This window comes from Scomber scombrus, chromosome 11 (assembly GCF_963691925.1).
Source record: "Scomber scombrus chromosome 11, fScoSco1.1, whole genome shotgun sequence".
Lineage (NCBI taxonomy): Eukaryota > Metazoa > Chordata > Actinopteri > Scombriformes > Scombridae > Scomber > Scomber scombrus.
The window spans coordinates 11443097-11467912 of record NC_084980.1 but is presented as its reverse complement, the minus strand read 5'-3'; the positions used below and the strand labels follow the sequence as shown (position 1 = coordinate 11467912).

The following is a 24816-nucleotide window of genomic DNA, read 5'->3' as shown; positions in this document are numbered from 1 at the left end:
CACATATTTTATGATCACAGATCAGGATACAAGCACAGCCAGGTTGTCTCTAGCAGTTGACATTGCATGGGTGTGGTTCAAGGTAAATAATGTGTGCACATATGAAAGACTTTATCACTTCTGAAGTGAAAGAAGTGTATTTTAGGATTGATTACTGATATTGTTAGTAATACTAAAATTGTATTAATGTGATCTATTTTTTATTTGTGCCCTCTGAAAGATTTTGACACTGTCTCTACATCTTTCTTACTTTTACACATTTTTGCAGTTGTATATTGTTTGTTTTCTCCAACTATACTAAACCAAATGAGAACAATGATTAAACAGAATCACACATTGTTGCCCAACTGCTCTCCTTCGTTTACCTGAAGATAAATAAAAAACTCAATAAAACTAAAATTTTCAATTATTTTGGGGGTTTTAAGAATGATACCAAAATTATCTGAAAAACATTATTAACTCTTAAGTCTTCTCGAAGATATGTGTTTATATCATGTGTAGTAATGCCATAACATGTTTCCATTGCAAATGAACCCCCTGGCTATTTTTTATGACTTCCTTCTATAAGAGGAGCGTTAGTGATGTTACACACATTTAAGTAACCAAAAACCTAACATAAACTTTAGGTTTCTAGTGAATACATGTTGCTTGATTTCTACCACATACACAATATCCCACAAAAACAATAAAATGATTTGCTGCCACTATGGATAAAAACCTTTACCAAAGAGACTTTTGGAAACTTAACATTGATGTGAGTCACTATAAACCACAGACAAATAGACATATTGGAATATTAGCTTCTTAGATTTTGACATTGAAGTTTCCGCTTGTCTCGTGATTGTGAACAACAAAAAAGTGCATAAATGCTTCTGCAATGTGTAAATGGAAAGCAGATTTCAGACTGAAAAGGACAAAGAAAAAAGCCGTGTGAAATGTTTTAATTTAACACAGCTTTGAGCTGGCTTTGCCTTGCAAAGCTGCACTACATGCATAGAACAAACACATCTAATTAGTAAAATAACAAACACTGATTGCATGTGCAATATTTTCCCTGAGATAAGCAAATCATCATAAGTGTGTATTCTTCAATTATACTTCAGGTTGCAGTCATTAAAATCATCACATTTCTCTGGTGCAAAACAGGCAAAACAAGGGAATGACGGCATGTTTCCAAGACAACAACCAAACCTTACAAACAGGACTCAAACAGAAATACTTGAAAGAGAACAGACTCACAGGTGGCTTGAAAAGTTTGTGTTACTATAAAGAACTTCCACAGTGTGTCACCATATATAACTTGTAGTTACAGTATAACTACTATCTATTTAATACTACTAATTACATGTTGATATGGCCAAACACTGCCCTTTTTACATGATGCAACATTAATATGTCCATAAACATTGTTGTGTTGACATCTATTTTCACAGTTATATGGAAGATGAGAGGCCGGGATTACAAACACTCACTGATGCCAACTACTCCAGCACATTATACACACATTCAAACACACACTTACACACAAACACTTGAATAAACAGACGCTGTAGTCAAAGTGTTGTGCCCAGGGCAGACTTGAACAATGTTAAAATTTAAGATATACTAAATTATTTAAAATTGGCACTGATATAACAGTTAGAAGCACCAAATTCAGACACACTGATTTTCCGTTCTTAACAATAATTGTGAAATTCATTCCATTAATTTCTGGTGTTAATAGTCTACTATCTTGAATCATCACTACTTGCACTGTAAGCCTCACAGCTAATTCAAAGAATACTTTCTTGCCTCGAGAATCAGACTGATTAAACCATTACTATGAGCCAGTGGTCCATTTTGCTCATTGATGAGTCTACTGAGGTTGTGAGTCAGTCATGAGTGGGCATGCTGTTGTTGATGCTTGTGATTGCAGTGCTCGTTGTGGGTGTGCTCCTCCTCAGTATTATTCAGCTCCAGTAGTTTGAGCATCTCCTGCACTACAGCCTGAAGTGCTCTGCCGAGGTCCTGGCTGCTGTAGGGTTTTCCTAGTGGAGGCACGTGGACAAAGGCAGCGTGGCCATGTCCCAGGTACAGAGAACTGTAGTAGGTGTAGTCACACAAATACCTGGTAGGCAAAATGATGGATGTTAGGTTATGTAAAGTTTGTGTTATCACATTTTACCATTTACAAACAGATAGTTAGTGAGAGCCAGAGAGAAATCCATGTGACAAAGGCTGTGAGCCAATACAGTAAGTTCCTGAGGCTGAGAAAACAAAGCATGTCATTAAACAACCTAAAATGAACTGAGAGGTATGTGGGCCCAGACTGTGAGAGGAAGATACCAGAAATGTAAGTTGAAGTTAACTATAATGAAACTTAATTCAACAGAAAAAAACATGACTAAACCTATATATCACCAGTATATTCTGTCCATGTCAGACCACATTGCTGTTGATTGTAGGGAATCATGATATTACTTATATTTTTCTGTATATAAAACAACAGTGGCAATATTTTTTAATAAATCAAATGACTATAATAAATGACTATTACTGAATTTCAATTTCCATGTAGTAGAGGTCTAAAAACAAATAAAGACACAGTGATAAGGTGGAGAGCAGTCACCCTTTTCTATGAGAAACACTGTGACGTGTCATAGTAAGAAAAGCACAGGTGTAAATAATAAAATTAATGATAGCTTACAGATGGCTTATGGGGATATTTAAATAGAGTGGTGCCATTGTTAATGTTATGAGTAACACATGTGCCTTTCCTGCTGTGACGAGTCAAAATGACTACTTTAAAAAAAGGCCTTTGAGTGGGTTGAGACCAATATGCAGATTGAGTTTAATAAGTGCTGTGTGTGTGTGAACCTTTTAAAACATGTGTGAAAAACATCACTAACCTTCCAGCATCCTTAGACACCGATACAGCTACCCCAACATCAGAGTCGTTGACCTTTTTACAGATTGCATCCATGTCCAGGACTGAGTTTATGCAATCTGGGCCGGTCTCCGTGCAGCATTGGGAAGCAGGGCAGAAGTTGCAGTTGTCCAGCCGTTTGTAGCCCTTGTTGTGGCCACATTGCTCCAGAGTGACTGTGGTAGCTAACCCAGAAACACCAACATGGACCACTAACTGCTCAAATGACAAAAGACGCAGATGTGAGTGGAGGTGGGAGAGGTTAGTAAGGCATATTTTGACTTGATTAATTGAGTTTAGTAACATTTCACATGTATGTATTGTATACTTCCTGTATTACCTGAGGCTGGTGCTGTTTCCACAGAGATGGAAGTAGACTCTCAACAGCCTGGTATTCAACAGGCACCTCACACACATAAAGGTCTACTGCCTCACCCAGACCTAATCGCTCCAGTTCCTGTGAACACAATAAACAGTATACTGAATATAGGCCTTAATTACAGTTACAGGCTCAAAGGGCTTTGCAGATCAATACTAACAAAATGAAACAATAACTCTCTTAAACAAGGGGAAAATGTAATACTTAGTGCAACTTCTTTGCAATGTTAAAGATGATCACTTACACTTTTACTGTATTAGATATAACATACAGGAATCCACTTTAAATGCAAATGTGGAATTCTGTTCCTTATTAAATATTATATTTGTTAGTGGTGTGTTTGTGGAGCCTTCTGCTCTCTTTAAGTGATGTTTTTTCATTTTTACTTTTAATCCTGTTTTAAGAGTAGCAGGTCTTTACTGACTGATGTAAGTGTTGTCATTCATTCATTCGGTGAGAGTGTGAATGCCTTAATTCAAACGTTAAAAAATGACCAATCAATCAAATCAATATATTTAGATAAAGCCTGTGAAACACAAGTCCTTCACTAGCACCTTTGTTTAAATATGGACAAGATCATTACTGATTACCTGCACTGCCACCCAGCTGGCATTTACTGTGTGCTCTCCAAAGGGCTCAAACCCTGCAGAAAAGCAAAGATAGTCAGAAATGACACTGCAGGGATGATACACAGTGAAGCAAGGTAAATAAAAAGCCAGCGAGGATGCTTATCTGTTATGGAGAAAAGCGATAAGGGTGAATGTAAAATACATTCTTTAACTCAAAGTCTAAAGGTTGGAGTTAAAGTTAAACATTAATTGTAGTTGCCAACAAGCACATGTCACAGAGTAGATACACAGAATGAACTCTCTTTCTCTCTCTCTCTCAGTTAGTGAGCGAAGCAATTTTTTAGTCAGTCTTCTTCTTTTTCCTTCATTTAGCCAGCAGAGCATCTTCACTGACAGTAGCATCATTCTCTGTACAATGTTACTGTTTTAAAAGAGGGTCATTATTCAAATAAAATATCAGTAACAGTTAAATCACATTACACATATCATCTGTGTGGCTCAGATTTAAGTAGAACACTGAGTTGTGACAGCACTGTGGTTACAATAAAGACATCATTTAACACAAATCTGTCCCTCTCAGGTCCTTTATCCAAATAAAATCTCTCACCTGTTACTACTACTTTCTTCTTGTTTGCCATTATCCTTGGTTGCAATGACAGGATTTATCATATATTTATAATGAGGGGATCAAATTTCACCAAAAAAGGATCTCAGGATTGTCTACGCTTGCTGTTGTCTTCTTCTGCCACAAAGCTGAGAGGAAATGACACACTTAAGTTAAATGGATTATACTGCCATCTGCTGCACTGGCATGCATGAATCCACAGCAGTTCATCCTGCAAACAATGCATTTGAACCAACAGTAAGAAAAAGGAATGATCAACAAAAGAAGCCTCGTGAATTGGTATTTCCTCACATTTATACCACAAGTTCTCTGAAATGGGGAGGAGGTCATGAAAACAGATCCTTTTAATCCAAGAGTTGCAATGCAATAGGATGTAATTCAAGCCACATGTGCGCTGAAAATGAAAACCAAGCATCTGCACTGCACTCACATATTAAAGGTTAGGAAAGCAGGTTTATGACTGGGCAGCTAAAGAGAATTTTTTTTAAAAAGGGGAGTGTTGAGAAGTCCTCATCAGTGAACATTTAACCCCCATCCAGCTGTTCCAGTGCAGCCACTCAGTGGTTTTACCGGGCAGCTCCCAGGTGTGAATGTATGCACTGTAATGGCGTTAGTGTGACACAGCCAGGGCGTTGCTGAAAATTGAACATACATGCCCAGTTAGTTTCTCCTAAGAGAATTAAAGTCAAAGGACACTTCTCTGTCTGAGGGGAGGAGAAATTGTATCTTACACAACATCTCTGAAATACTCCCTGCAGTTTACAGCACAAACCTTCTTCTCAGTTTGTTGTCATGAAAGCAGAGCTAATCTAATATCGGCTCACAGGGAACAGCTCTTTTTTTCACTCTCAGTGCATGCCGTGGCCCACACCCCTGGGTTGCGAAATGACTCACACATTCTGGACACTGATCCCTATGTGGCTCTGAACTGGCATAGTGGAGAAAATATGTTCTCCATAGGGTGGAGGATTTCTTTTTTTCTCTCTTTTTGGAAGAATATGAAACAGATTTAAGTTACAGAATCAACACTGATTCGTCTCTCTGAGCCACATCTTTTTCTTTCTCTCTACAAACACACACACACACACGCTGAATAACACCTCCGCTGACCACCTACGCAACCTGCACTGCAGTCGCTAACAGCCCTCCCTTCTCCCTCAACCCATTCACCTTTCCCTCTCTATCTTGCCTGCGTCACTGACTATGTCAGTGTTGCCATGGAAACTAAAGATGCCCTCTCTGCTCTGTGGTGCTGATGCAGACAGTCTGCTGACGTTCTCACCGTGTATGGGCTGAATAACAATATTCTACTGTAGTTTCCACCTCACGGCCTCCGTGCTAGTCCAAACTTAGTACTTCATATACTGTACTCAGGATGTCGTGTTTTATTGTGTACACCGTGTTTCATTGTCTTGTGTTGCGTCATCACCACCCTACATCATATCCTAAAAAACATTTAATAGGTGTACGTGTAAATAATTTAAATAATGTCACGATTATTGTTCTTATTGTTTTTGTAATTGTTATTATTGTTCTTTATTCTTTTTCTTAGAATTGCTCTTATATACTATTTTACTGTCCACTTGCTGCTGTAATAATGAACATTTCCCCATTGTGGGACTAATAAAGGAATTATCTATCTATTATCTTATCTTATCTTATCTTATCTTATCTTATCTTATCTTATCTTATCTTAGCATAGTAGGTATTTACTTTTATGTGGATGTTGCAGTGAAGTACATCATTTGAGTACATGTTTTGAAAACAGTTGTACAACCTAAAGAAGTTATGGGCAGCTCAACATCTGCCACTAGAGCCATGAAACCCATTGCGCTTGTATTTCATCAGGCACTGAAGGGCATTTAAGCCTTATGTGCGTTTTACCTTCAATCACAGAGAACACATGGTTTCCTCATTCTACTGTCACTGTTTCCTTCCCTTTTCCACTTCACAAACATTTCCCTAGAAACACTTTCAGGCATTGCGACATCTCATTTCAAGTCACCTCTTGAAAGTAAGCATTCAGAGGTGTTACCATGGTTTGTGTTTAAGGCTTGGTCTGATCAACAGCAGTGGGAATGGTGGAGATAACTTCAGCCCTGAACTTCAAATGGTTCAATTCTATTGTATTCTATTCACATTTGAGAATAATCTAATCTAATGAAACACTTAAGATTACACTGCTTTGTTTGTGAATCTACTTGTAGAATGTAATCTATCATTCTCTGAAGCTGTCTATTTTATTCTGCTTTCAAAATGGTTAGCCTGAGTTGAGGGAAGATTTCGGTAAGGCCTGTTCCTCAGTTCTTCATTTCCTTGGCCTTCGCCTCTTACACCTTCCCCGCCCAGTCTCTGCTCTCTTTTGGCGACCCTGAGCTTTTTTATGCTATGACATCAAACCACAATGCATTGCACTGTTTGTAGTTTACCTAAAGTCTCCATGGCAATAAAGACCGACTCGGCCCCTTATTCAAATTGAACCGGAAACCAACGTCATTTTGGGCCAATCTCCGCGCTCTGGAGTGACATAATGGAATTTTTAGGGCTAGAAAGCGAGCGAGGTCTGGCGCTGCGCATAGCAGTCGTGCCATCGGGAAAAGACAATATCAGCCGCGCGCAGGAGAGACACATCAGAGCCCCTCAGGCACAACACGATTCAAAGTGGTCGACGGATACAGTCCGATTCACAACAAGGAGATAAGGAAATAGGATCACAGAAAGGAAAGGGTCATCTGATTTCCTGATGTTTGGATGTGACTGTTCAAACAATCGTTAATGCGTAACGCTCCACACTCCCTCATGTGAGGGTGTAGAATGGAAACAACCTTCTACCCAGGAACCGTGCTGAATACTCCGAAGCTCTCCGGCATCTATTCCCAGAGCACAATGATGAAGAAGGAAATTAACCTAAACCTGGACGATCAGAACACCCAGCTCAAATCAAACACTCTCCGGGACACAGACGGACTGCTGAACTCCCCGGACTTGGGACTCCTGAAACTAACCTCTCCGGATCTGGAGCGCCTTATCATCCAGTCCAACGGTCTGGTTGGCACCACAACCCCCACCTCCCAGTTCCTCTACCCGAAGTCGGCCAGCGACGAGCAGGAGTTCGCGGAGGGTTTCGTCAAGGCGCTGGAGGATCTTCACAAGCAGAACCAGCTGAGCGAGGCGGGGTGCGTCTCGGTGGATAGACTGGAGCTCCTCGGATCGTCCAACGCCGTCGGATCCGTTGCCGGACTTCAGACGACAGATCTTCCTGTATACACTACCTTGAATGGCTATGCGGCCAGTCCGCTCGGAGCCACGACAATCAACTACTCCACGGACACCATCCCATTCCCGCCACCTCCAGCTCATCTCAGCCCGCAGCAACAGGCGGCTGCTGCGGCTGCGGCTCTGTCACGACTCCAGTCCGCCGGTATGGTGAAGGACGAGCCTCAGACGGTACCAGACATGCAGAGCTTCGGGGACAGCCCTCCTCTGTCTCCAATTGACATGGACAACCAGGAGCGCATCAAGGCAGAGAGGAAAAAGCTGCGCAACAGGATAGCCGCCTCCAAATGCCGCAAAAGAAAACTGGAGAGGATCTCTCGGCTGGAGGACAAGGTCAAGTCCCTGAAAACGCAGAATACAGAACTGGCCTCCACAGCCAGCGTCCTCAGGGAGCAAGTGGCCCAGCTGAAGCAGAAGGTGATGAACCATGTCAGCAGCGGTTGCCAGCTCTTACCAAACCAGGTCCAGGCTTACTAAATTCCAACCATGGTGCTCTTTATGGATGTCTTTTGCAGCTCTAAACGCGCTGAGGATACAGGCCTGTATTATGAGGCGGATTTGTCGTTTGTAACCTAAGAAGCCCTTTGTCCTTAAGTGTATTAGAGACTTAATGTAAATGGACCTTCAACATAAAAGCTGTATACCTGAGAAACATAACAGACATTTGCACTGCTCTTGTGTAGAAATGACCAGAAAATGATGACTGGAAAATGACAGGTTATAGCAGCAGGTATGAGCTGCAGCCTCCTCTGATTCATGATGGCAGTGTTATGCAGCTAACAGACTCCTTTGTTACCCTCAATTTTGGGAAGCCATGTAGCAAAGTGCTATCCAGGACTGATGTAGGATAGCATTTATCTGTGTGTAAGCTGGACAGTCTCAACTAAGTGCAACCAAACACCAGGGTGTCACCAAGTGCTGTCATCCACTGTGTAATATAATGCCTTACTTGTTTACAAGCACTTAGCAATGACAAATATATATATATTTTTTATTTACTGAAACATTTCTTATTTTACATATGGTCTTATTTCTTTGTTGTTCCTTTAATTTTTTTGCAAAAAAATGAACACTGCATGTCTTGTAGCTTTCGTGTACAGTAACCATTGTATTTTTCATGATGGTGGCTGCTGTGTAGTTCTTCAGGCACCAAACTTCCATGAATGTATGTGTACGTGCTGAGAAGCCTCATGTATCCATGTGTGATGGACTTTCAAGCCTCTACCTGACATTTATTAAATTCACTACATTACTACAGCTGATGTGTTTTGTCTCATACTGAAGCACAGTTTGAGGGAACATTTGAGAGCATAAATGCACTACATACCATTTATCTTCTCTCTCACAGTTGACACTGTGGGTGTATTAAGTGCAATAGAGAAGCTGAACCAAACCATAGATGGTCAAACAACTGAGAGGATAGAAAACAAGACATTATTGAAGTATTCTGCCCTCTGGTGGGCAAAAGAAAACATAAAACAATACTCACATGCACACATCTTGTAAATCATTAAGCTTTGGGAATAACTGGCACTTTAACAACACTGCAGCTTTTATGAATTTATTTATTGATTCCTCGTTTTAGCAAATCTGGCATTACAGAATTACAGCACAATTCACACAACTAATACCCGACAGGGCAGAAAATTCCTATTTACAAGATTTATGATGTGGAGGGAGGAAGAGGAGGGGAGCTGAACAGGACTGGTGCTTGTTACTTAATCATCTGCAGGTTTACAGCTGTAGCAAAACACAATAAATAAAGTAACAAAAATAACCAAAAAAAGTGAAAATGCAGTAAGAATAACTATTTTTTTTAAATGAAGTGTTCAGAGTATTCAGTTTACTTCCCTAAACATTTTCCCTTTCTGAAGCTACTGCAGAGTAGGAAAAACACTACTAGACAGGTTTTTCTAACAAATGTCTAACAAGCGCTTTTTGGCTCTTTATTTTATGTCGAGACCTCTTTGGAAAGAACAATTATTAAGAGACTGCATTAGAACTTAGTACAAAATGTACACTCACACACCCGCACACAGTTATGCATGTTTCAAACCTTCAGCAGGGTTGTGTTGCAGATATTTGGGTGTGGAGGAGAAAGAACTGCTATTGCTCTGTGAGAACAGACTGCTGTTAAACTACCAAGTCTTAAAAGTTACATAACTGATATGAAAAGACAAACAAAACTTCCCACCAAAGCCATGTGGACGTGATAAGAAGTTCACTGGAATGTTTAACTTTCCTCTTCAGGAGGCATCTTAAGCTTTATATTCACTGTAAACACGAGTACATGTCAGTTAAAAGCTGGGACAGTTTAAGCAATTGAATACTAATGAACATCTCTTTAAAAAGTAAAGAGCGATGCATAATCTAGAAGAACACCATCTGAAAAATAAATTACGTTATAAATAATATAAAATAAATAAATAAGTTACATATTAAAATAACTTGTGTTTTTGCATGTCTCAGCACATCAGTGAGTGCATGACTTACAGGTTTGTACTGTATACATGAGCAGACAAATCCTTCACTTTAGAGAAATAAAACAACACATTTAACATGCTTAAAACATTATGTTTCCCCAAACATAAAGATGACAATATCATCCGCCATGACAACAGAGAGTTTTTTGGAAGTTGATGGAGGTGGCAGGTCTTTGGTGCACAAAGTGCTCACACTGGATCACATGCCTTTCTAGTGAGCACATGTTGCGCATTGTATGCAGTGAATGAAAGTTAATACAATGAGAAGGAGCCATGAGCTTAATATGTGAAACCTTTAGCCCCATTTTACCTCAGAGTACTCAAACAAACACGTCAGACTAGGAATAGGCCATCAACAGCTCATACAAATAACCATCCAGTCAACCAGAAACAACATGCACCTCTCATTAAAGCACAGGTAGGAATCCAACATCCTAATTGTATATATTAATTATGTATATATTATATATGCAATTTAAAATGCTTATCTATTGACTTTCAAACATTTATACACTCTTCTCAATCCTTATCTTTTTTATTTAGCTGTATGTCTTAAAAAAGATGAACAAAAAGCTATAAAAAAAAACTAAACAAGCTGGAATGACTCGATCAACCAAGTGACTGACACCGGCATCCATAGAGTGCTCTCAAATACAGACCTTAAAAAAACAAAAACTTAAAATCTGGAAATGGGCCCGACATGAATCCTACAACAATGTAATTCAACTAGCAGACTGATATGAATGAATCTTGTGTTCATTTTAACTTATAAAGAAAGACTCACTTTCGCCCCATTTGGACGTCAAAAGTTGACCTTACTAAACTCAGTCACAACACTGGGACGGACTGGTCATTTCACATGCTCAAAACCACACCCAACCAATTAAAAAACGTTAAAAAAACAAAACAGCAACTCTATCCACAGCAACAAACGCAGACTTTCAATGGGACTATAAGTAAATGATATGATTTGTATCCATTTAGGTTTGAGGCGTTAGTGCTAACTTGGTGTTGCAGCGGGGGGGCAGTGAAATGCCCCTCCCTCACAGCCTTTAAGAGTTAAACCCAATTACAGTCACCTCAATGAGGAATGATAGAGTCCAAGGCTTGACTGGCTAATTTTAAAATTTTAAGATACAGTGTAGTGTGTGTGTGTGTATACACACATACAGGTATAAAAGAAAGACGACTTGGGATTGTTTCTCTGTTAAACATTCTTCACCCCTCTGAATAAATAAGCACTATTATGTATTGTCTGTATTACTTTTAAAAAAAAAAGAGAAGAGATTTCTTGCTGATATTAATTTGAGAACACCAAAGCTTTGGGATAAGCCGGCTCGTGAGGATGGTGCGCTTGTGAGAGGGGTGCAGAATTTCAACAGCCAGCTTGTGTGCCTCTGTATGTTTGTGTGTATGTGCGTATGAGAGCGAGAGACAAACTGTAAAATAACTGAAAAGGTGTATTGATTTCAGGACAGCAGACAAAGAGTATGAGTGCGTGTGTGTTTGTGCAGTTGTGTTTAGCAAGCACAATCCTTATGGGACCTCTGTGGCTGCTCGGTGAGCTGTGGCCCTTGTTTATTTCCGGTGACGGTAGGGTCGTTGTTGTCCAGACTCTCCGTCATCCTCTCGCAGATGATGTCCACCAGCCGCTCGAAGGTCTGCTTCACGTTAATGTTGTCTTTAGCACTCGTTTCAAAGTGCTCGAAACCTGCCGGGAGGAGAGACAGAGACGGGCTGTGGTTAGACCAACCACTCCAATGTGATGCTTATGCAGATAATCCACTTATTTCATCATGTCAAAGTATCTTTATGACATTTATTCAAGTCTAAAGAAAGGGCAAATGCCAAAAGATTTGCTGAGGAGTGCTTCACAAAGGCAGGTATCAAAATACAGATGCTCTTTGGATCCACAGACATATCAGATTTTTTGTCATAAGTCATGACAAGTCATAAGTCATAACCAAAAAATACCGAAACACTGCTTTGCAAAAATTAAAATGCCAGTCATCAAAGGCACCTTCATGTTTCATCTCACAGCCTCCTTCAGGACATGTAAAACTGTGAGATGTCACTTGTTTTTACATGCCCCAAAATGTTTGCAGTAGCATGTTGACTGAATGGATACAAAAGTTAAATTTAGGTTCAGAAACTCACCCTAAAAGCAGAAGGAGTACAGCGGAAACAGGTCAAATCTGTGAAGGCTAAGTTATTGTTATATGTTCCTGTAGTGAATAAGGCCCATTTGTAACTCTGAAACTCACTTAAAAGTGCTCATTATCTGTTAAAACTGACACATGGCGCTAGTTAAGACTTATGATAATATGACTCATAAGCACAGATGCAATTGAACTGTAACTTTTATTTAAACTAATTGCAACATGAATTGTTGTAGCATCAGTTTCAAACATGGTGAAATTGTGTCATGTGGCTCACTGAAGAGTCTAATCATGATGACATACAGCACAGTATGCTAAACATAGAACGTTGCATTATAAAGTGATACTAAACTGGCTGCTTACAACCTCTAAAATGATCCCTCAGTTTCAAACTTCCCTCATTTTTATCTACATAAAGTCTCTTTGAAGGACAACTTTATGGGTCGTGATGATATGTAATTTCCACTAATGAGAGGAGATAAACACAGAGTGAACCAGCAACAGAGACACCGTATCTAGTTTTTACTCTGCTGTCTAAAAACTCAGTGACAACTCAACTTACCCAGCTGCTCTGACAGCTGCTGGCCCCTGTCTGTAGTCACCACTCGTTCATCATCCATATCACACTTGTTTCCCACCAAGATGACCTGGGCATTGTCCCATGAGTATGTCTTGATCTGGGTTGACCTGTTGGAAGACACATGGCGGTCAAACTAGCATTTACAAAACAGCTGTTTCCACTGACTGGAAACATACATACATTTCTTGGATGCTAAAGCAGTTTATTTTATGTTAGGCTGATCCCAGCAATGGAAGATGCCACACACACATGCTTCATCTGAACTTTAGTTATATAAAAATAAAAAAGTTTCCACAACCATCATTGCTAGTGGTTTTAACAACTCTTTAATCAACAGTTTCATTTTGAGGTGTGGAAAATGTTGGAGCTACTAAATATAGCTTCACAAGAGTAAACAAGGCAGTAACCAGACAGGTTCCAACTAAAGACAAGTTTCACACAATTATCTAACCCTCTTATTTGAATAATAAAACAAAGGTGAATCCTGCGGTCTTTTTTTCTGGTTCAACTTCGACCTGAGGTACTTACACAGTATTTGTTGTACAAGCATGCAGTATGATAAAAAAAACAAACAGGTGATCATAACATACAACATGAATGCTTTCATCTGTCTTTTCACCATCAGGAATAAACAGAAGACTTGTCTTAAACCCGTCTGATTGTCTGACTGCTTAAAAGAAAAGCTGAACTACATGAAAGAATATCAGATGCAGATTAAGTTTCCACCTTCACAGAGACATATGGTATATTCAGGTGTCCCTCACCAGTCCTGAACAGCGTTGAAGGAGTCCTCATTGGTGATGTCATACATGAGGATGAAGCCCATGGCTCCCCTGTAGTAGGCTGTGGTGATCGTCCTGTAGCGCTCCTGGCCAGCGGTGTCCTACACAAACACAGTTATTTTTGAGTATTTATTATTGTTAGAAGATGATAGGTTCAGCATTCAAACAGGGAAAAAAACCCTGTACATTCGAGGAAGACTATTTCTAGTTAAAAAGTTGTCACATCCGATCATACTAAAAGCAGAATAGGGAACGAGATTATAGTGTGGGTGTTTTTTTCCCCCCATCTGCAGCACCTGCAAAGAATTTATAGCTGTGCATGTGCCTCCTGATGATTGCCTTGATTTAACATCCAGCCAAACTCCCAGCAGCATTAGGTATTCCTTTGGTGTCACATGTAATAAGCAGTTGTTAAAGGTTCAGGCTTCATGGTTCATGTTAAGTACACTTCAAGGGTATTGCCATTACAGAGCAGATGGAGCGATTCTGGGGACGGGATGGGCCATTTTAAAAGCTGGTAATCGATACAGATGCACGATAACAGAGATGTGATGGAATACAGAGGAAATGTACCTTAATTCTGATTCAGGATTGTGATAGATCATGAATATCCGTGTTGTTAGTCGTACACTAAATTTGAATTTCAGTATGTTGCTCATGGAAATAACAAAGACACTGCTCGATTCTTGTGTGTACCATCCTGCAACAACAGTTCTACACCAACACATCATACAACATCTCTCATAATTATGGAATATAAAATAAATAGGTGTGTTGCTGTAAATGAGGGCTAGGACAAAGGACTGTATGAAACTTATTCTGTAGGGCTGGTCCTGATTCTCAAACTTTGCTCCAGGTGTGTCTGTTAAAACACACACGCAAAAGACTTATCTCCCTTTAAGACTTTAATGAACTTGAGCAACAGTACAAAACATGGGCGTGGTTATGTGTGTATGGTTAGGACACACACACACACAGTCTCTGGACAGCAGATATGAACCTCTCCCCTCTCTTCTCTTACATGCCTGCTTTAGGTGTCCAGCGTGTGACCCTCAGTAAAAACACCTTTGTATAGCAGCTATAGACTTCTCCTGCTGCAACACACTTAAACCCTAATTCAGAACACTAACAAACAAAAAGCAGCAGCAATAAGCAAGGTGTCAGCTATAGAAGAGAAATCCTGGATGTGATCGTGGCCGTCACCTCTCGAGCTGCTCTGGGAAACGCTACACAATCTGCACCTGGTGACTTCAGCACATCTGCATGGCTTGAATGTGTTAGACCTCCTCACCCAGATCTGCAGCTTTATCCTCTTGTCGTTCCTGTAGATGGTCTTGACCTTAAAGTCGATGCCCACTGTGCTGACGAAGGCCGGAGTGAACGAGTCGTCTGCATAGCGAAAGAGGAAGGAGGTCTTTCCTACACTGCTGTTGCCGATGATGAGGATTTTAAACATGTAATCAAAGTTCTGGTCTGAGGATTCTTTCTGTCCGTATGTGGCATTTGCAGACGCCATCTATGCAGGGATAAAGATAACATATCAATTAGTCATGAGAAGTTACAGCATGTTCTCATGTACAGAGGGTGGGGAAAAAACAGAAAACACCTTACAAAATAAATTAAAATAAACTACAGTAACAGTGTCAAAAAAAACGTTTTACTTCACCAAAGTGGTATTTATAGTAGTAGAGTAGTTGTATTTGTGTTTAAATTGTGAACAAGTTCATGAGTGTGTCATACACACAGATACATTTCCTCTGTAACTAACACCAAACATTTCCTGTTTTGTGCAGATTGATAAAAAAAAAAAAAGAATAGACAATTAGCAATTAGCTAGTATAACTTTGTGTTCATACGGAGTATATTTCAATTAGGTTGTGGATGATAAAGTGTTTTTACATAAACTACACTGTAAGTCTTTGAGAAGGAAATGTGTGACTTCCATATTAGTGAGATGTGACCTCTGATACCACTTATATAGATATCCTCTGAGGCCACTTTTTGACTGACTGCAGATTGAGGTATCAATTTCCTGAGCTAATGTCATAGCCTCTGATTCACAGAGATCTTAAACAATGTGAATACAGAAATAATAATTAAAAACATTATACTCAGGGGTTTAAGATGCAAACCAGTTAATTGCTGCGCCTTCAGTTGGCCCCCTCCCCACTGACCTTTGCTGTATGTCATTACCTATCTCAAACCTATGCCTCTCTCCCCTCATTTTCTACTGTCATATTTTGGTTGGTTTGCTGACTTCCAAAATCACATGTGGCATCCCTGAAACACACCATGGCAGGCAGGCATCCTGTGTTAGTAGTCACTTATTACTATTATGAAGAAGATCTGCAAAGGATACCAGGATACTTATGCACTGACCATCGCTATTTTTCAGACAGTCAAGTAGAAACTCATCTGAATTCATATGCCAGTGTTAAACAGCCTTACATATGTACACTTTAACCCACAGCAGAGTTAAATAAGGCCATAGTGTGCTGCATGACTGCTCCATATGGTTCCCAGGGAAGTGGCCACATTGACATAACTTAATCAGGGAATCAAATTATGCAACTGTTTCGCCCAGAGCCTGTGTCAACACAAGCAGCCAATAATCACACAAAGCCTCGAGTGTTTGCACTTCATGTCAATAATACTTGTCAGACAAGGAATGGCCCACAGAAGATAAGAGGACGGAAGTACAGGGGCTTAACGGGCTAAGCATCAGCTAAACTGACTATCTTTTCACATCCAGGGGAGGCAGGGAGGCTCGGGTACCCAGCCAAGTATGAATGACCATATGGCTGGCCAGAATTTACCCTGTAGGCCACAGCAAACAACGAGACAGAGAAAAACTGTCAGCGACTGTTCATGAATACAACATGCTCGCAGTTTAAAGAGCTTAAACGACAGCACACATCCTCAGAGGAGCTTATCCAGCGTCAGCTCTCTACTGACGGGGTAATTAGCAGCCTGACACTGACAGGCTGGCATCATGTTAGCTGCAAAAGGAGGAATATGCAACACAATACGTGCTGTTATAGATTACACCATGCATAATAAAAGATCGAGGGGGGTTTTAAGAGGTGAACGTAAAACATTTAGATGTATTCACCCTTTTAAAATGCAAATCAGGCATAGCTAACGTTTCCTTTAATGCTAACACACCGCACTGTTACCAGTATTAATAAGCAGGAGCTAGCTAAGAATCCCAGCTATGTCAAATGAAGGTTACTCTTTCTTATTTACCACTAAAATTTCAGTCTCTTCAGATCTCACAAGCGACAAATAACCCACCTGCCACCTGTCGCTAGTGTACAGAGCACTTCAGTGATAAATGAGAGCAGGTCTTACCGTGAAATGTGTGTTTTATCCTCGGCTCCGCTGCAGCTAGCCCAGACCCCAGCTTTGCACCTGCAGTAGCCCGTGATTGACAGCCCCGGCATTAGAATGATTGGCAGAAGAATTGACCAATCACAGACGAGCAGCCATTCAGCCGCGAAGAGCCCCGCCCCCGCCCCTTGCTATAAATTATAGAGAAGCTTAATTCATTTTTATTGATAAGATGATAAAATATTAGCTTTAATATTTCTCATTATTTGGTTTCCACACATTCAGCTGCTATATGTGTAAATACATAAATAAGCGTAAGACAATCAACACAATTTTTTCCATCAAATATTCTACCTTAATAAAACTCAATATGTAGAAAAGATATCCCTTATCTTTGCCACAAATTAAAATTGAGCATTTGATGAAGGCAACAAAATATGGAAATTGCCATGTTAAATGTGTCTATGCATGAATTATGAACTTTTTGTTGTGATTAACTCTCACTTCATGTTTCTTTAACCTTAACAAAGTGAACATTTTATCCCAAAGCATATTATGCTGATTAAGCTTCCCAAATTAAACCTATTACCTATTTCGTCACTTTAAAAAAAGAGTTGTGGCTTAACATATATAATATTCCCTTTAAAATTGTCTGACATGATCACATCCGTATCGTCCTGCTCTTCAGCATAGCTTCTCTATAATGTTGACACTGTGTAAAATATTCAGACTGCTAAACTCCATGTTTTATGGCTGCACCTTTTGCATATTTAAACACATTTTCCTTAAATGCAGTCTGATATAGTCTGTATCTTTGGAAACTAGAATTTAAAATAAAGTTATGTGGGTTCAAACAGCGTTTATCCTCACAGTGTTAGTTTAAATGACTGAAGAGATTTGTATGTAGTAATATTACTACTTTAGTTTTATGATTTAATATCTTCATAAAAGCAGAGAACAAGACATCAAAGAGTGAAGACTTTTTCCTTTATTGGCAAGGCATACAGTTGTAGTTGGAGAGGGCTAACACACCCGCAGTTAAACAGCAGAGTTTGGATTGTCAAAGCTGCAGAGTCTCATGACCCCTGTTCATAAAATCTCAAAGAAAAGAAATACTGATCTAGGATGAGTGTTGAGGATGTATGACTATATTATCTTCACTATGAATTAAAGAAGTCTCAGATCCGCACACTTACTGTAAGATCCTTCATGATTACGGGATCTGACCAAATCACAGAAAAACAGAAGAAATGGAGAAAGGAGAAATGTTTCAGGAAACCCAAGATGGAAAATGTCACTCAACTATTTTCATACCAAGAAAAAAACATGAAAGTGAGTATTTTTGCTTATACATAATGTTATTTGCAGACACAAAGAAATGAAGTGAGAAGGAGAAAAAAAAAGCAGAGTAATAGTTGAAATCTGTCCCGTTTGACATTCGCACAAATCAAACTACACATATGTACTAAACCTCAGACTAAAAAAAGTCTACTGTTCCATTGTCTCTGACAGATAATATAGAAATAATAAATAAACTGTACATGAAGCACTGTGAGGAAAATGTACAAAATCAAACAATTAGTGACACGCAGAGAGACAGGTTGAATCTTTGCATGTTGTGCTGGTTAAGCTGTTGTTAAATAGTCCTTAGAGTTGAAGGCATCCTTGAGTGTTGGTCTGTTTGGTGCTGTTTATGGCTACAGAAAAAGGATTGCACATGTTTTACTCCAGCATGTCAGTGAACACTTCTATGACCAAAGAAAAATCCCACATTTGAAAATAAGGCGTCCAAAATGAAAAAAAAACAAAAACCTTGCCCACATCTTTCACACATAAAAACACGATTTACTACTGTTTCGTGGTAATAAAATAAAACAATTTCTCCACAGGCTAAGTTTTGTAAGTATTCCATGTACTTTTCATATTGTTTAAAATCTGGCAGCCAATGTCATGCATTTCAACAAAACATTTTTTTGTACAGTCAATTATAAAAAGAACAACAACAACAAAAAAAAACAACAACTTCAGTTCCTCCAAAAGCCAATCTTTAAGAGCTGTAGTGGTCCAGCCCGTGCAATTCAACTCGCCCACCAGGCCATTTGCCAACATAAAAACAGTGAAACAATCACGTTATACATGTTCAACTGTACTGGAAGTGCAGAACTGTAAAAGTACCTTACAAAGTGCTTTGGTTTTTTTCTTAGCAAATACATCCAAAAAAAAAAAAGTCAAACCAGTCATTCACTCCCACACAAAAAACACATCACTGTTTTAAGACAATATCAGTTTCAGTTACTGTTTGAACAGGAGTTAGAAAAAAAGAAAAAAAAGGAACAGAGACACTAGGGTCAGATTGGCACACGGGGTGCTACAATCAACCAACTTTATCAGTCACTGATGGAAAGTAGCCAGTGGCAAAATGGAAATTACAGTACGGGTTGTGTCATGCTTGCTTGGCACTTGTTTTGTCATTGACTATGTCCCTGTGAAGAGCGAAATATTGATCAATGAGAGGAAAGAGGATGAAAAAAAAATTCTGGCATAGGAAACTGTCTCTTAGTAACCTTCTGGGTTTTTACAGTTACAATGATGCATCCTTCTTTGCAACTCGTGTACGTCTAATACGCTGCCCTTATCAGTCCAGTAGTTTGTGCAGGTGGATGTTGTGTTTGACACGTTATAAAGCAACAACAATGGACTTTAATGGATGGTGTAATGTAGCTGTACTTTAGCATTTAGTGTTTACATGATGTCTGTGCTGGTTGCATGACGGCCAACAACAAATTGTTTCTCAGTCAACATCCTCCAATGTGCTAAAGTTTTGGCTCGAGCCCTTCAAAATCACAATGAGGGCTATGTTATGAACAAAACTTTAAAGTGCTAAACTTGAAGGCAAACTGATACAAATGGGTGCCGAAAAATATAGAGGATGCAAAAAAACAAAAGATAGAAAGAAAACCTTAGTTACTTCATATTACAAAAATGAAAGAAAAACATTTAAAAGAGCAACAAAACTGAAACGTAACTGATATTTTGGGTAGTCCTACAGTTAAATACGTTTTGAATGTATTTTCCATATAGGCCTATGCAAAACCTTGCAAATCATTTGCCATTTGATGCCAGACTTTCAGTTCCACTTGTCAACACCAGGAGGCACCATGTGCACAGCCCACATTACTTAGGATGCAGTTCCTTGACTGTCCAACACTACTGACCCTGGCTCAGTTTTGTTGCTGACAATAAAATAGTTAAGGATTATAAAATTGGAAACAATAAGCCGGAAACAACTGAAAACTTTAAAATATGTACTGTCAGCAAGTTTGTTATAATCACATCCTTCTGCTAAAATAACTGCCTGTTGAACACAATTACATGGACTGTGCAACACTAGCTGGAAGGAGTGCTACGTTCTGTATACAATAATAATGATAGAGTCACTCAAAATTTGCTACATGTAAAGTTTCCTGCATTAAATCATGCATAGCTCCTTTCTGCTCTTTTCTGCATTTACTTTCCTCACACTGCTTTGAAGTGTGTATGGCCCTAAATAAAAAACGAACAAACAACCAAAAAGAAAAAAACAAATTAAAAGGCAGGCAAAACAGCATTGTCCCTGTAAATTGCAAGTTTGGCAAGATGTCTTGAAGACTTTGTTGTGTCATTCATCACTTCCTCGCTTTCTTCACAAATACTCCATAAGAGGAAGACAGATCTGTCATTTGTTGTAGTAGACCTTGGGTTGGCTGGTAAAACGTTTTTTTTTTTTAAACCTCTCATTGTGTCTGTTGAACGTGATCCACAGTATGTCTGACTGAAACACACAGAACACAAAGGACCACTCAGAAACATGGTTTCCTGTCCTCTACTGGAACACTGACTCAGTCTATCTGTCTCTCTCCAGTGCAAGCGACTGCTGTGTAAAACTGCAGACTTTCTTAACACCCCCAACACCCACCCGCACTACCATACTCCCCACCCCGAGGCTTGCTGTCACCCTGTTCGGTAGGAAACCAGAGGCGGTGGTATTTGGTTGAAGTGGGAGAAGGGGAGTGACAGAGGATGAGGCACCGAAATCAAGAAAAAATAAACAAATAAAGGCCAAAAGAAAGACAACTTTTGACTGGTGCTATGTGCCGAGTCTGAAGTGCACCCCAGAGACGCCTTCCTGCTCCGTTTCTCTGTCTTCTGCCATTTCTTTATCTGAATCTAAAGAAAACGTCCTGCCTGCGTCAGTAGTGAACATTTTGGGGAGCAGGCGAGTCGTAGCAGACACCACATCAAATCCGCTGCCAGAATCAGTTCTGGAGAGTTCAAGCCCCCTGCTACTACTGTAGCCCTCCTCCTCCTCAGGTGGACTCTCTGTATCGGACTCTCCTTCTTCTTCCAAGGTCAGCTCGAACTGGAATTTGTCGGCGGAGGTACAGCCGCCGCCCCCGCTGAGTGCTGACGCTTCCCCAGCGGCTCCCTCTTCCTGGCCTTCTGGCTGGGGTGAAGGGCTGTGGGGGATCATGCTCTGGTACCACTCTCTGTTGTCCTCCAGCGTGTCCAGGATCTCCTGCGCGTCTGGGTGAACAAGGTCGGCCCATGTCTCCCAAAGAGGATGAACAATGTAGTCAATGAAGCCCACCTGAAAGACAGAGGCAGGATGCTCATTTTTCCTTGACTTGCTTTTTTGTTGTAAAATCGTAGTTTTGTCTTCTTCTTCATTTTAAATTACACAAATAGATAATTTAGGGTAGTTTATAATGAATAAAGGACTCCGGCTTCTATACTGTACCTGGTTCTTCTCTATGGAAGCGTTCTGTTTGTCACACATGGGGCTGATCTCCATGCCCTTGTCCCTCTCTCTGTCCCCCTGGGTGAAAAACTCCACCATGATACGGTCCGTCCACTGCCGGTACAGCTCAAGAGGCTTTGTGGGGTTGCTCAGGTCTGCACAGTGCACCATGTTCTGAAGGACCTGCGATTATAGAAGTACAATATGTAAATTTTCAATGAAAAACACTTTAAAAAAATTGTTTTATTCCACTTTGAGGTGAAATGTGATGATATATAAGCCATATGACTGGTATGAGATATTTAACGGCAAAGAGGTTCTTACCTGTATGCGGTCTGAATAGTTGTCCAGTAATAAGACTCCTGAACTGGTGACTTTCTTGGTCTCCACCATGGTTTTCAGGTCTGCCAGTAGGTTCATGTGTTTGGACATATCTGTGGCTAGCACCTGCAGGCAAAGCAATCAAATCGATTGATCAAATGTATTAGAATTAATTGTTTAAAAGGTACTGAGATACTGTATATAATCTTAAGAGCACTACCAAAGTGTCTCACCATGTCGATCACCATTTTGCGCAGCGACTGTCTCTGTTTTTTGCTGAGGTTCTGGAAGATGTCACAGTTGTCCTCCTGCAGAAGCTTAAAGCCGACAGCCAGGTGGTGATTCTCCAGCACTGACGAGTCATTGTACATCAGGGCTAGCTCTGAGTCTGAAGGTTATAAAGGTTAAATGTTATAAAGGTTATACAAATACTTATAAAAGCCTTTTGTAAATGTAGAGTAACCTCTTCTCCCCACACGCCTGAACACAGACACCTCATCCGCATAGTTAAATACACTCTGCGCCCACGCAGGTTCACATAATCCCTGTGGAGCTATGCAAACTCACTGGTGTTGATGAGAAACTGATTGGAAACTCCAGGATGATCCACATCATGGATGGCACTGGCAAACAGAGCGGCGAGGATCTCCAGATCAGTAAACACAGCCTTGAACAACACAAACGCACACACGCACACACACACACACACACACACACACAACCACAAGAAAGCAGGGACAGTCAATATATGTGTGTATGTGGTTGCTCAACATAAGAGAACATGTACAGATGGGACTGGTCTGTGGTGTTTAGCATGTTACACATGTTAATGTGTATATCTGTTCTTTCTGTTGGATGAGTGTCGCCTACCTCCAGTGCAGGTGTGGACAGCAAGACATGTGTGGACTGGACTACGTCTGCAGCATGGATGTTGTTGTGGTAAGCCACCTCAGCATGGTAATGATCCTCCAAAGTCATCATGAAGGTAATGAAGGTATCTCCTGGAATCTTGAAGGACTTGAGCAGTTCACGCTCCTACAGTGGCAGGTGAGACAGAATGCATCACACACTGTGTCAGTCAAGGTGAAGATCATTTATTGCTTTTTAAGTTATTATTCCATTCATTCATTTATTCTCTTGTTCACTTATTTCCTGTATTTCAGGTTACACTCTGTTTAAGAAAGTATGTTGAGACGTGTTACCTGGAAGATGGTGTACATAGTGACTGTCAGTGGACGATTCCCAGAATACTCAGAGACTCTAAAGATGTCAATTCCCCATCTGTTAACATCATCCATCTCCTGCCGGTGAACAATGAGCACACATATATGTCATGACAACGCACTGTACAAGGGAGGGCTGTGCTGTATAGAGTGTGTGCAACATTAAAATCACAAACTTAAACTACAGCACTCCCCATACCTTGGCTAAGAGACCTTCTTGGCTGGCGCTGACCCCAAAGCGAGGGATGGTGGAAGGTGCCAGACTGGGGCTGTGGGTGGCCTTCTTCACACCGCTGATCTGAGACATGGGCCGCTTCTTCTTGTCCTTCTCCTTGGTGGGGGGAGACATGATGTCCATGTCATGTTGCTTCTCTGTCAGATTTAGGAAGACAAAGTATTAGCATCAAGCTCTGTCTGTGAACAATATATATACTTTTACTATCTTAGAACATACATAATTTTACTATCCTACTTATCATATTCAGGTAGGTGTGTAACATGTAACTAATGGCAAACTGTAGATCAAAACACCAGTTTAATGACTGATCACAAGCCTATGATTGATATGTACATATAAAGTATATGTTTATGTACAGCTTGTGTATTACATAAAGTTGAGGTATTTTACCTAGAAAGGTACTAGAGATGAACTCAGACACTTGGTTCCCTGAACGGCTCGTTTCTGACAGCTGGGTGAGCTCTCGGTTCAGCATCCTCTTGAACTGGAGACAAATACACACACACACACACATAAGCATCCATGAGTTTGATTGAGCATAGTCTTGCATAACTGTGGGCAGACTTCTTTCAGTCCATCATTTATCACTACTTACATGTATTTATATCAGAAGAGAGACTTTGCAATCTCTCTTTCAGACATGCACACTTGTTGAACAGTTTTAAGATTTACTTGGGCTTTTAGGTTTTTATGTGTCTGGCAGTTTACATTCATGTATGGTGTGTGGAGCATTATTGCTTTACACATACAGAGCTGAATGCAAGGAATGATGCACTTATATCCAATCGACCACAAAAGCAATTCACAACTCTTGACTCCCCTGAGCTTAAAGGCATACGTCGCTCTTATTACATCATTAGCTTTGGAGAAGAAACACATCCACAGAGGAATCTATCCAGACCTGCTACACCAACACCTACACTGTGTCTGTGGAGCATGCATTTGTGTGCAGTGCAGAGGCTAATGATTGAACACAGAGAAATGCATGACTGATTTTACTCGCAAATAGGCAGCAAACAAACAATCTATAAATCTAACATGAAGCTGTCTCAGAGAAAGTCCGCTCTCACATCTCCACCAGCAGCAGTTCACTTCTCCGCACTCATTCACAAAGAGAGCAACATGTGAGCCTCGAGAAGTCTCTCCCCCTCCCATCCAGTTCATCCTCA

At 40.2% G+C, this 24816-nt stretch overlaps 4 protein-coding genes across 5 annotated transcripts in view; 1 reads left to right on the top strand and 3 right to left on the bottom strand.

Annotated features, from left to right (window-relative positions):
• Positions 1 to 924: 924 nt before the first annotated feature.
• Positions 925 to 4594, bottom strand: LOC133991049 (pyroglutamyl-peptidase 1-like). Its single transcript, XM_062429501.1, has 5 exons — positions 4461 to 4594; positions 3875 to 3927; positions 3246 to 3362; positions 2889 to 3121; positions 925 to 2107 (listed from the first exon to the last, which is right to left on the bottom strand). The coding sequence occupies exons 1-5, from the start codon at positions 4489 to 4491 to the stop codon at positions 1876 to 1878; spliced, it is 666 nt and encodes a 221-aa protein (XP_062285485.1). The 5' UTR covers positions 4492 to 4594; the 3' UTR covers positions 925 to 1875.
• Positions 4595 to 7042: 2448 nt separating this feature from the next.
• Positions 7043 to 8993, top strand: LOC133990397 (transcription factor JunD-like). Its single transcript, XM_062428698.1, has one exon. The coding sequence runs from the start codon at positions 7293 to 7295 to the stop codon at positions 8229 to 8231; it is 939 nt and encodes a 312-aa protein (XP_062284682.1). The 5' UTR covers positions 7043 to 7292; the 3' UTR covers positions 8232 to 8993.
• A 316-nt stretch (positions 8994 to 9309) lies between these two features.
• On the bottom strand, positions 9310 to 17175 carry LOC133990990 (ras-related protein Rab-3A-like). Its single transcript, XM_062429436.1, has 5 exons — positions 17110 to 17175; positions 15050 to 15274; positions 13741 to 13859; positions 12959 to 13083; positions 9310 to 11948 (listed from the first exon to the last, which is right to left on the bottom strand). Exons 2-5 carry the CDS (start codon positions 15272 to 15274, stop codon positions 11758 to 11760), a joined length of 660 nt encoding a protein of 219 aa, XP_062285420.1. The 5' UTR covers positions 17110 to 17175; the 3' UTR covers positions 9310 to 11757.
• Positions 17176 to 21214: 4039 nt separating this feature from the next.
• Positions 21215 to 24816, bottom strand: part of pde4ca (phosphodiesterase 4C, cAMP-specific a) — a 47111-nt gene continuing 43509 nt past the window's right edge. For both annotated transcript variants that reach the window (XM_062428442.1, XM_062428443.1), the window contains 9 exons: positions 24038 to 24131; positions 23609 to 23781; positions 23389 to 23487; positions 23057 to 23221; positions 22754 to 22853; positions 22420 to 22574; positions 22190 to 22312; positions 21866 to 22048; positions 21215 to 21715 (listed from right to left, as the gene is read on the bottom strand). In XM_062428442.1, the coding sequence (XP_062284426.1) occupies positions 21215 to 21715; positions 21866 to 22048; positions 22190 to 22312; positions 22420 to 22574; positions 22754 to 22853; positions 23057 to 23221; positions 23389 to 23487; positions 23609 to 23781; positions 24038 to 24131 (1593 nt within the window). The remainder of the gene's footprint in view (positions 21716 to 21865; positions 22049 to 22189; positions 22313 to 22419; positions 22575 to 22753; positions 22854 to 23056; positions 23222 to 23388; positions 23488 to 23608; positions 23782 to 24037; positions 24132 to 24816) is intronic.

Coding starts and splice junctions, on each gene's coding strand:
- LOC133991049 (XM_062429501.1), bottom strand. CDS start 4,491: ATGGCAAACAAGAAGAAAGTAGTAGTAACAG. Junction 3,928..4,460: donor GAAGAAAGTAGTAGTAACAG/GTGAGAGATTTT, acceptor GCTTTTCTGCAG/GGTTTGAGCCCTTTGGAGAG. Junction 3,122..3,245: donor GGAAACAGCACCAGCCTCAG/GTAATACAGGAA, acceptor TCATTTGAGCAG/TTAGTGGTCCATGTTGGTGT.
- LOC133990397 (XM_062428698.1), top strand. CDS start 7,293: ATGGAAACAACCTTCTACCCAGGAACCGTGCTGAATACTCCGAAGCTC.
- LOC133990990 (XM_062429436.1), bottom strand. CDS start 15,274: ATGGCGTCTGCAAATGCCACATACGGACAGAAAGAATCCTCAGACCAG. Junction 13,860..15,049: donor GGATAAAGCTGCAGATCTGG/GTGAGGAGGTCT, acceptor GTGTTTGTGTAG/GACACCGCTGGCCAGGAGCG. Junction 13,084..13,740: donor TTCAACGCTGTTCAGGACTG/GTGAGGGACACC, acceptor GTCTTCCAACAG/GTCAACCCAGATCAAGACAT.